The sequence below is a fragment of the Phyllobates terribilis genome, unplaced genomic scaffold (assembly GCF_046119375.1).
Source record: "Phyllobates terribilis strain yellow unplaced genomic scaffold, ASM4611937v1 Scaffold_3__8_contigs__length_932513732, whole genome shotgun sequence".
In the NCBI taxonomy this organism is placed as follows: domain Eukaryota; kingdom Metazoa; phylum Chordata; class Amphibia; order Anura; family Dendrobatidae; genus Phyllobates; species Phyllobates terribilis.
The window spans coordinates 412821826-412834282 of NW_027362763.1; the positions used below are offsets into that span (position 1 = coordinate 412821826).

Consider the following 12457-nt stretch of genomic DNA (forward strand, 5'->3'; position numbering starts at 1 on the left):
GTCCTCCTGGCTTCCTGCCATAGCCTTTCGTTCAAAGGTCGATGGATAGTTTGCGCTGACACTAATACACCCAGAGCCTGCAGGACAGCTTGAATTTATTTGGAACTTGATTGGGGCTGATTATCCACCATCTAGACTATCCTACTTTGCAACCTTTCATCAATTTTTCTCTGCCGTCCACATCCAGGGAGATTAACTGCAGTGTCATGGGTTGTAAACTTCTTGATTATGTAGCGCACTGTGGAGAAAAGAACATCAGGATCTCTGGAGATGGACTTATAACCTTGATTCTCAAGTCACCAGACAGTTCTCTTCTCCTCTTATTATTCTCCATGCTTAGTGTGGCACACACAGACACACAATGCAAAGACTGAGTCAACTTCTCCTCTTTTTATCTGGTTTCTGCTGTCTCGTTTCATATTGCCCACACCTGTTACTTGCCACAGGTGAGTTTGAATAAGCATCACATGCTTGAAACAAAGTTGTTTACCCACAATATTGGAAAGGTGCCAACAATTTTGCCCGACCCATTTTGGGGGTTTTGTGTGAAATTATGTCCAATTTTCCTTTCTTTCTCTGTTTTTTTTGTGTTGTTCCAATACATACTAAGGAAATAAACATGTGTATAACAAAACATGTGTAATTGCAATTATTTTCCTGGAGAAATACTTCATTTTCTGGAACAATTTCAAGGGTGGCAATACTGTCAGCTATGACTGTATTTAACAGTCTTCAGATCTCGAGCCATGGCGATTTGATGGATGAGTGATCTGTAAGAAGACCGATCTTGTGCAATCCTAGATAGGTCCACAAGGGTCTTCTCTGTAGTTATCTTGATAGTATCAAGCCAACAGGTTGCGGGTCTTTCATTTAGCCTTGTTCCTTCTATTCTCCCAACCATGATCTCCTTCTCCAGTGATTGCTCTCTTCGTATGATATGTCCAAAGTAGGCAAGTCGTAGCTTGATGATCCTTGGTTTCAGTGACATGTCTGGCTTGATTTGTTCCAAAACTGATTTATTTGTTCTTCTTGCCATCCATGATATTGATAACATCCTTCTCCAGCACCACATTTAAATTCTTGTTTCTTTATTATCCAGGTTTCACATCCATATGTTACTGCAGATAAGACCTGACTATGTACGAGCAGTGTCTTTGTCGCCAGTGAAATGTTCCATGATTTGAAGACCTTGTCCAGTGACTCCATTGTTTATTTGCCCACAGCTATTTTCCTATTAACTTCCTTTTGAGCTAAAATGTATTCCACACAAATAAATAACTGCCTGTTAAGCCACTTATTTATTTGTATGGAATACATTTTAGCACAAAAGTGATATATTTTGCTCGATATATTCAGAGAAGTAATAAAATGTATCTCATGTTTCATTCACACCCTCCACATAGAGAACTGTTTGCCTCAGTTTGATTCTGTTTGATTTATTTATTGCTATTTATCAACTCATTTATTTGTGGTTGAGATCATCCTTTATCCATAGTGAATACATTTGTTTTTCTTGCATTTGGTACATTTATTTAAGGAAGACACCATTATGTGATTTACTGACTGTTTTATGCAATTACTATGTTTTTTTTCAGAGTCGGTTAGTGATCAACTCTATCAAGCAGTGTACATTTGCATTTTGCGCTCCTTAGTCATCCTAGCACAGCTCGCAGGATGTGAAATGGAAAGTATTACGAGAGGCCTCTTACATCTATTAAATAAACCAGCAGATGGTCCTACCACCCTAGAGAATAAGCCTCTAGTTAATGAACATATGCTGAAAGATATGCTTTTCAGATCTAGAATTCAGGCACAGAAATTAAGGTGAGGATGAACTAAACACCATAATGGTATATGTAGCATGTATTACTTAGAGGTGAATAATATTGTAACCCAATAAATATACGCAAGGAAACATGCCAAGAGTGCACAAAATGAGAAAAAAACACAAAAGTGCTTCATTTTGTTTTGCCTTCGCACCATTCAACTCCCTCACTGTTAAATCTCGAACCTTCATTCACTTAATATTCCTAATGTTCCTACCTTTAGTTTACTTTTGAATGTCTAAGACAACCCTTTGAGCTAATTGTCAATCTGCACAACTTTCCTCAAACCCCTGAAACAAATGAATTATATATATAAATATGTATATGTATATGCATATATATACAGGTGGGGGAAAAAAGTATTTAGTCAGCCACCAATTGTGCAAGTTCTCCCACTTAAAAAGATGAGAGAGGCCTGTAATTGTCTTCATAGGTAGACCTCAACTATGAGAGACAAAAGGAGAAAACAAATCCTGAAAATCACATTGTCTGATTTGGAAAGAATTTATTTTCAAATTTTGGTGGAAAATAAGTATTTGGTCACCTACAAAAGTTCATCTCAATACTTTGTTATATATCCTTTGTTGGCAATAACAGAGGTCAAACGTTTTCTGTAAGTCTTCACTAGGTTGGCACACACTGTTGCTGGTATGTTGGCCCATTCCTCCATGCAGATCTCCTCTAGAGCAGGGATGTTTTGGGGCTGTCGCTGGGCAACACGGACTTTCAACTTTCTCTAAAGGTTTTCTATAGGGTTTAGATCTGGAGACTGGCTAGGCCACTCCAGGACCTTGAAATGCTTCTTACGAAGCCACTCCTTCGTTGCCCTGGCAGTGTGCTTGGGATCATTATCATGCTGAAAGACCCAGCCACGATTCATCTTCAATGCCCTAGCTGATGGAAGGAGGTTTGCACTCAAAATCTCACGATACATGGCCCCATTCATTCTTTCATGTACACGGATCAGTCGTCCTAGTCCCTTGGCAGAGAAACAGCCCCAAAGCATGATGTTGCCACCCCCAAACAGTTCTACTTTGATTTCATCTGACCATATGACATTCTCCCAATACTCTTCTGGATCATCCAAATGCTCTCTAGCAAACTTTAGATGGGCCTGGACATGTAATAGCTTAAGCACGGGGACATGTCTGGCACTGCAGGATCTGAGTCCCTGACGGCGTAGTGTGTTACTGATGGTAGCCTGTGTAATGTTGGTCCCAGCTCTCTGTAGGTCATTCACTAGGACCACCCGTGTGGTTCTGGGATTTTTGCTCACCGTTCTTGAGATCATTTTGACCCCACGGCGTGAGATTCTGTGTGGAGCCCAAGATCAAGGGAGATTATCAGCATTCTTGTATGTCTTCCATTTTCTAATTATTGCTCCCACAGTTGAATTCTTCACACCAAGCTGCTTGCCTATTGCAGATTCATTCTTCCCAGCCTGGTGCAGGGCTACAATTTTGTTTCTGGTGTCGTTCGACAGCTCTTTCGTCTTCACCATAGTGGAGTTTGGAGTGTGACTGTTTAAGGTTGTGAACAGGTGTCTTTTATACTGATAACAAGTTCAAACAGGTGCCAGTTCTACAGGTAATGAGTGGAGGATAGAGGAGCCTCTTAAAGAAGAAGTTACAAGTCAGTGAGAGCCAGAAATCTTGCTTGTTTGTAGGTGACCAAATACTTAATTTCCACCAAAATTTGAAAAAAAATTCTTTCCAAATCAGACAATGTGATTTTCAGGATTTGTTTTCTCATTTTGTCTCTCATAGTTGGGGTCTACCTATGATGTCAATTACAGGCCTCTCTCATCTTTTTAAGTGGGAGAACTTGCACAATTGGTGGCTGACTAAATACTTTTTTGCCCCACCTGTATATACACTGCTCAAAAAATAAAGGGAACACTCAAATAACACATCCTAGATCTGAATGAATGAATGAAATATTTTCATTGAATACTTTGTTCTGTACAAAGTTGAATGTGCTGACAACAAAATCACACAAAAATCATCAATGGAAATCAAATGTATTAACCAATGGAGGCCTGGATTTGGAGTCACCCCCAAAATTAAAGTGGAAAAACACACTACAGGCTGATCCAACTTTGATGTAATGTCCTTAAAACAAGTTAAAATGAGGCTCAGTATTGTGTGTGGCCTCCATGTGCCTGTATGACCTCCCTACAATGCCTGGGCATGCTCCTGATGAGGTTCCGGATGGTTTCCTTTTATATCTCCTTTACAATAACGTCTACTGATAATGCAAAAATGGATATGCAAGTACAAATCCAGCAAAGTAGTCCCAAATCATGATATGTCTATCACAAAGCTTTACAGTTAGAATCGGTGATTATTTTGTGAAATGTCTTTGTCCCCTGCGATTGTGACCAGATAATCTTTGCTTCATCTGACCAGAGTACAATTTTACATTACAAGTCCTGGTGGTTGCCTGATTGTTGGTAAACTGTAATCTGATTATGTTCTTTTTGTTCTGTAAAGGACTCCTTTCATGTAAGTCTATTTTTTACAGCCTCTTTCTAATAGTAAACTCATGCATTTTAACAGTGACATTATGGATTGCTTCTTGTAGGTTTCAATTGTATACTGTAGTTTTAAAATAAGATCAAATATTGGTTTGTTGACATGTAAAAAAAAATAAAAAATTACATGACGTGTTCTCATTTTTCATATGACAGTACTGTATATACCTTCCAGATTCTCATACAATGTTACCCTATTGTTCAACTTGGGTTTATAGTATAGTCATATTTACAAGATATTTTTCATATGATGACATGGTTGACTCTACAAAATGTAATTTCTATGTCATGCTTTCACCCAATTTTTCATATTGAGCTGGACAGAGGATGTAATAGTGGCTGCAGAGTTTTTGTTTTTTTTGTCTCTCCGTTGTAGAGATATTAGCAAAGTATTTGCCCCCTAGTGATTTAATTTTTGTTCAAGAAGCATACCATCAAAGTTTTTATTCGCTTAATATATCGCAAACATCATATTATATTGCACTGTGTACTTACAATTGCTCATTTTGCCTTGTCCACCCAGTTAATTCTTCTGTTTTTCTTTAGGTCTATGACATCATGTGATTAAAAACTGACTAGCTGAATCCTTCTAAGATCTAGGTAGAAACAGGAAGTCTCTTTTCTTTGTATGAATCAGCATTAGAACTACAATTCTACATAACTGAAAAGTCCCTGGCCAGCCCTGTTCCACCCCCTATTCAACTCCTTACCCAGCTTCTTCCCCAACACCTTTCTTTTATGTCTCTTCCTTGTTTCCTTTTGTCAGTGATGTACAATTGTAGTTCTAATGCTTACTTGTAATCGCTCTACAGTGAGATCAGGCTGTCATTACGTCTCCCACAGAAGTAACCTGCCTGTTCTGGGCTACTCCTGTATGAGATGTAATGGTGGTCTGCTCCTCCGCTGTGCAGCCACTATTACATCGTGTGTCCAATTCCACAGGAAAACTTTGGTGAAAGGTCCTCTTTAAAGTAATACATTTGTGGGAATTACTCAATTAATATTTTTATTTTACAGGTTTAAGTTGTCCCTCAAGTTTCAGATACCACAAATTCTGATAGATCCTTCTATAGACGTAGCTGAAGATGCCTTGCATAAGGGTGTTCTTTCCATAACAGATGTCAGCAGTTGTTTGAACTGGTGGTCAGGAGAGAGCAAAGGGCAATCATTCCATGTACATATGGCTACAGATGAGTTGCTGCAATACATTGCAACAAAGGTGGTGGAATCAGTAAGAGGTATTTTATCTACCCCCTCTCTTTTACATGTGACATGTATGCTTGACTTGAAAGAGTTAAAGCACCACTCCAGCAATTTGTTTTTATGTCAGGGCTGGAGTGGTGCCACTAATCTTAGTTTCCTGACCCTAGTCTTATGCTTACCAGTTGCCGTCTTCACCTTCAGCTCTGTTCCCGCGCCACTATCTTGTGACCGCAACTTCTGACTGGCCGGACCTCCATCTGACTGGCTGCGCTGCTATCTTGTGACAGCAACTTATGACTGGCTGTTACGGTCACAAGCTCTCAATGCAAATCTATGAGAACCTTGTTCTGGCCTCTTTGTAGGTATCTTAGACTTACATTGAGTTGTGACTTACAGATTACTCCAGCAAACACTGGAACGATCTGCTGGTCACAAACTTCTGGAGACCGACCGGGTGGGTGCAGATAAAAGATTAAGATGGCGGCTGGTAAGTAAAAGACTAGGTGCAAGGAACTTAAATTAGTAGCACCACTCCAGGGCTGCAAAAAAGGCAGGAGTGGTGCTTTAAGGTGTTATCATCAGTATATCCAAAAACATGTTAACTTAATTACAACCCTCCAATTTAAGCATCTTAAGGCTATGTGCCCACTATGCAGAAATGCTCAGGATTTTTTCCTGAGCGTTTCTGCATCTCTCTGGCAGAAAAAAAACGCATGTGGATTGTACATGCGGATTGTACATGTGGATTGTACATGCGTTTTCCTGCCAGGGACATGCGGAAGTGAAGCGTTCTTCACATGCATTTCCACATGCGGGTTGACAAGCGCTTTCCAAGCGATTTTAGCATCACTTGGAAAGTGCTTGTCAACTTGGTCACACTTTATAAATCCACGCAAACAGCATGGATTTATATAGTGTGACCGAGAGAATGTCAAAAAATAAAAAGATAAATCTATACTTACCCTCTGATGGCTCGCGCTGTCTTGCTTCACCGTACCGGCTGCCGGCAGCGGTACACTGAAGGACCTGCCAACGTCAGCATCGCGTGACCCGTCACATGACTATGACGTCAGCACAGGTCCTTCAGTACATCGCAAACTGTCGGCATGCGAGGAGGAGTGCAGTGGGGGCCGCCAGAAGGTAAGTATATATTTATTTTTTATTTTATTGTTTTTTTTTACAGTTTTCTATGGTACCCAGGTCCGGAGGAGAGTCTCCTTTTCTCTAGACCTGGGTACCATCCGCACATTAGAACGCATGGAATGTGCATCTACATATACAGTGATGCGTAATCCATGTGGTCTAATGCAAGTCAATGGCGGCGAAAACGTAGCTCTTCCGCAAAATAATTGGTAGTGCTGCGTTTTTTTCCGCAATGATAATCCGCAGCAGAAATTTCCGCAGCATGTGCACAGCACATGCGGATTATCATTGGGGAACATGGCAAGCCTTCTACCAAGCGTTTTTTAAGAATTTCTGCTGTGGAATTGCCGCTGCGGAAACGCTTAAAAAACGCATTGTGGGCACACAGCCTAAATATTATCTGCACATACTTTTCACAGCATATCATGAACATAATTAATATTTTTTGCTTTTTAAAATGTTTAAAATAAAATAATCTGATATGTACTATATGTAGATGTTTAAAATAAAACAATATGTATATACGATCTGTCAGGTATTTTGTTTTCTTTTCATAGATCTCCACTCTGTGGTTAAGAAGCATGTATTCTCCCTAAGCTGCTACAACTTCTTGTGGGCAGATAACATGTATAGACAGAGTCAAGAGTTTTTAGCTAGTTCTCCAAACCTAGTTGCAATGCACAAAGAAGTCAAACATTTCCTCAAGATTGAAGAACAAATTAAGGAATACTCAGAAGTAAGCATCTAACATAGTATGAAAGAAGCATAACATTATGGGATGACATTATGTCCATTTGCCATTTCTATTATGGTCACGTGCAGTAGTCAAGCTCTGTTATGGTTACATATAGTAATATTAGTGCAACCCCTGGCAAAAATTATGGAATCACCGGGCTCGGAGGATGTTCATTCAGTTGTTTAATGTTGTTGAAAAAAAGAAAAAGCAGATCACTGACATGGCACAAAACTAAAGTAATTTCAAATGGCAACTTTAGGGCTTTAAGAAACACTTAGTGAAATCAAGATTAAAAATGTGGTACTCAGTAAGGGTAATTTTTTTCAGACCAAGCAGAGGGAAAAAATTATGGAATCACTCAATTCTGAGGAAAAAAATATGGAATCATGAAAAACAAACACACAAAAGAACACTCCAATACATCACTAGTATTTTGATGCACCAGCTCTGGCTTTAATAACAGCTTGCTGCCTCTGAGGCATGGACTTAATGAGTGACAAACAGTAATCTTCATCAATCTGGCTCCAACTTTCTTTGATTGCTGTTGCCAGATCAGCTTTGCAGGTTGGAGCCTTGTCATGGACCATTTTCTTCAACTTCCACCAAAGATTTTCAATTGGATTGAGATCCGGACTATTTGCAGGCCATGACATTGACCTTATATGTCTTCTTTCAAGGAATGTTTTCACAGTTTTTGCTCTATGGCAGGATGCATTATCATCTTGAAAAATTATGTCATCATCCCCAAACATCCTTTCAATTGATGGGATAAGAAAACTGTCCAAAATATCAATGTAAACTTGGGCATTTATTGAAGATGTAATGACAGTGCCTTTACCTGACATGCAGCCCCATATCATCAATGACTGTGGAAATTTGCATGTTCCCGTCATGCAGTCATCTTTATAAATCTCATTGGAACGGCACCAAACAAAAGTTCCAGCATCATCACCTTGCCCAATGCAGATTCGCGATTCATCACTGAATATGACTTTCATCCAGTCATCCACAATCCACGATTGCTTTTCCTTAGCCCATTGTAACCTTGTTTTTTTCTGTTTAGGTGTTAATGGTGGCTTATGTTTATCTTTTCTGTATGTAAATCCCATTTCCTTTAGGCGGTTTCTTACAGTTCGGTCACAGACATTGACTCCAGTTTCCTCCCATTTGTTCCTCATTTGTTTTGTTGTGCATTTCTTGTTTTGGAGACATATTGCTTTAAGTTTCCGGTCTTGACGCTTTGATGTCTTCCTTGGTCTAACAGTATGTTTACCTTTAACAACCTTCCCATGTTGTTTGTATTTGGTCCAGATTTTAGACACAGCTGACTGTGAACAACCAACATCTTTTGCAACATTGCGTGATAATTTACCTTCTTTTAAGAGTTTGATAATCCTCTCCATCTCTCGTGTTGGAGCCATGATTCATGTCAGTCCACTTGGTGCAACAGCTCCCCAAGGTGTGATCACTCCTTTTTAAATGCAGACTAACGAGCAGATCTAATTTGATGCAGGTATTAGTTTTGGAAATGAAAATTTACAGGGTGATTCCATAATTTTTTCCTCAGAATTGAGTGATTCCATAATTTTTTCCATTTGCTTGGTCAGAAAAAAATTACCCTTACTGAGTAACACATTTTTAATCTTGATTTCTTTTAGTGTTTCTTAAAGCCCTAAAGTTGCCATTTGAAATTACTTTAGTTTTGTGCCATGTCTGTGATCTACTTTTTTTCAACAACATTAAACAACTGAATGAACATCCTCCGAGCCTGGTCATTCCATAATTTTTGCCAGGGGTTGTAGTAGTAGAAGTTGTAGTAGTAGTAAAGGATCAAGGCTACGAGTAAAAATAAACCAGTTCTTAGTTATTAATAAATAAATTGTCCTAATATTAAAACCTCTTATTGAACACCAATGCCCTTTTACTAACCTGAGAAATAAGAGAATAGCATGTCTTGATGGATGAAAATGCAGCAGCTGTCAGCTGTACACTATAGCTACACCTTGCTACATAGGCCACATCCGGTCTTGGCACAGATCATGGCCGTTTCACCCCCTAGATGCTGGTGTCAATAGCAACATAGGCATCCAGATGGTTAACAGGGGGAGAGGGCTCACTCTTTAAACCTATCGGCACACTGAGATCTTGATTGTGTGGTACTGATGGTTTCCAAGTAACCTTGGAATTTGCGAGCTATGGTGGCCTGTTTGGATGTTAGCAGCATTTTGGTGGAAATAATATATGTTTTATCTAATTCAGTCTACTTTGCGTTTACTCCTTTGAAGCACCTAAAGCGTTAACAAACTACCTTACAATAGTTTTGAATACTTTTAAGTGGTGCCTTTTGAAAATGGTATCAATTCTGACTTTTATTTCAATTTCAAAGTCGCTTCAAAACTGAATAGGCCTCTAAAAGATAAAAGTGTTGTAAATTTCCTTGAAAAAATGAAAAATTGCTGAATAATATTTAAATCTTCTAACATTCTAACAAAATATAACGACATTTGAAAAATGATGCCGATGTGAAGTAGATATATGGAAAATTATATTTATTCATTTCTTTTTGTGTGGTATCACTATCTGAATAAAGAGTATAATATTGAAAGTTTGAAAATTGCAAATTTTTCAACATTTTCCTCAAATTTCCGATATTTTCAGAACAAAACGTAAAACATATTGACCTTAATTTACCACTAACATAAAGTAGAATTTCACAAAAAAATCCTTCTGACAATCACTGAGATATGTTTAAACATTTCAGAGTTATTACCACATAAAGTGATATGTCAGAATTAAAAAATTTGGCCTGGACACTAAGGTGGTTAAATAAAACAGACTTTTGGTCACATACCGTATTTTTCGGACTATAAGACGCACTTTTTTCCTCCAAAATTTTGGAGGAAAATAGGGGTGCGTCTTATAGTTCGAATGGTGCTGGGGGGGGGGGGTATATATACAGTACAGACCAAAAGTTTGGACACACCTTCTCATTTAAAGATTTTTCTGCATTTTCATGACTATGAAAATTGTACATTCACACTGAAGGCATCAAAACTATGAATTAACACATGTGGAATTATATACTTAACAAAAAAGTGTGAAACAACTGAAAATATGTCTTATATTCTAGGTTCTTCAAAGTAGCCACCTTTTGCTTTGATGACTGCTCTGCAAACTCTTGGCATTCTCTTGATGAGCTTCAAAAGGTAGTCACCGGAAATGCTCTTCCAACAATCTTGAAGGAGTTCCCAGAGATGCTTAGCACTTGTTGGCCCTTTTGCCTTCACTCTGCTGTCCAGCTCACCCCAAACCATCTCGATTGGGTTCAGGTCTGGTGACTCTGGAGGCCAGGTCATCTGGCGTAGCACCCCATCACTCTCCTTCTTGGTCAAATAGCACTTACACAGCCTGAAGCTGTGTTTGGGGTCATTGTCCTGTTGAAAAATAAATGATGGTCCAACTAAACGCAAACCGGATGGAATAGAATGCCGCTGCCAGATGCTGTGGTAGCCATGTTGGTTCAGTATGCCTTCAATTTTGAATAAATCCCCAACAGTGTCACCAGCAAAGCACCCCCACACCATCACACCTCCTCCTCCATGCTTCCCGTGGGAACCAGGCATGTAGAGTCCATCCGTTCACCTTTTCTGCGTCGCACAAAGACACGGTGGTTGGAACCAAAGATCTCAAATTTGGACTCATCAGACCAAAGCACAGATTTCCACTGGTCTAATGTCCATTCCATTTGTTCTTTAGCCCAAACAAGTCTCTTCTGCTTGTTGCCTGTCCTTAGCAGTGGTTTCCTAGCAGCTATTTTACCATGAAGGCCTGCTGCACAAAATCTCTTCTTTACAGTTGTTGAAGAGATGTGTCTGCTGCTAGAACTCTGTGTGGCATTGACCTGGTCTCTAATATGAACTGCTGTTAACCTGCGATTTCTGAGGCTGGTGACTCGGATAAACTTATCCTCAGAAGCTGAGGTGACTCTTGGTCTTCTTTTCCTGGGGCGGTCCTCATGTGAGCCAGTTTCTTTGTAGCGCTTGATGGTTTTTGCAACTGCACTTGGGGATACTTTCAAAGTTTTCCCAATTTTTCGGACTGACTGACCTTCATTTCTTAAAGTAATGATGGCCACTCGTTTTTCTTTGCTTAGCTGTTTTTTTCTTGCCATAATACAAATTCTAACAGTCTATTCAGTAGGACTATCAGCTGTGTATCCTCCAGACTTCTGCACAACACAACTGATGGTCCCAACCCCATTTATAAGGCAAGAAATCCCACTTATTAAACCACCTGACAGGGCACACCTGTGAAGTGAAAACCATTTCCGGTAACTACCTCTTGAAGCTCATCAAGAGAATGCCAAGAGTGTGCAAAGCAGTCATCAAAGCAAAAGGTGGCTACTTTGTAGAACCTAGAATATAAGACCTATTTTCAGTTGTTTCACACTTTTTTGTTGAGTATATTATTCCACATGTGTTAATTCATAGTTTTGATGCCTTCAGTGTGAATGTCATGAAAATACAGAAAAATCTTTAAATGAGAAGGTGTGTCCAAACTTTTGGTCTGTACTGTATATATACTGTGTGGGGGGGGGGGGCGGTTTCAGCGGAGCAGGGGGGCAGGAGGCAGCAGCCGCCTGCTGAATCCTACAATGTCCCTGCTGCTAAAAAAAATGAATATTCACTGCTCCCCATGCCCATAGGCATGGGGAGCACTGAATATTCATGGTCCTTAATAGCCGGAACACAGCGTAGCCCCAGCGTGGCTCCTGCTGCTGCCGGGCGATCGCGTGTGCCCGCTTTTAAAGGGCATGAATATTCACCCCCTCTACACGCCCATGGGTGAATATTCATGCTGTTTAATAGCGGGCACACGCGATCGCCCGGCAGCAGCAGGAGCCGCGCTCGGGCTACGCTGTGTTCCGGCTATTAAGGACCATGAAGTCACTGCTCCCTGCGCACACAGTTCTGGCGTGGGGAGCAGTGACTTCTGGCTGCTGATCTCTCCTTGTGA

The 12457-nt window shown here is 39.9% G+C and overlaps 1 protein-coding gene across 1 annotated transcript in view; it reads left to right on the plus strand.

The window, feature by feature from the left end:
* LOC141259500 (dynein axonemal heavy chain 5-like) overlaps nt 1-12457 on the plus strand; it is a 482742-nt gene that overhangs the window by 125641 nt on the left and 344644 nt on the right. Inside the window, exons 23-25 of the mRNA XM_073675609.1 lie at nt 1596-1824; nt 5377-5597; nt 7263-7441. Coding sequence (XP_073531710.1) covers nt 1596-1824; nt 5377-5597; nt 7263-7441 — 629 coding nt within the window. The remainder of the gene's footprint in view (nt 1-1595; nt 1825-5376; nt 5598-7262; nt 7442-12457) is intronic.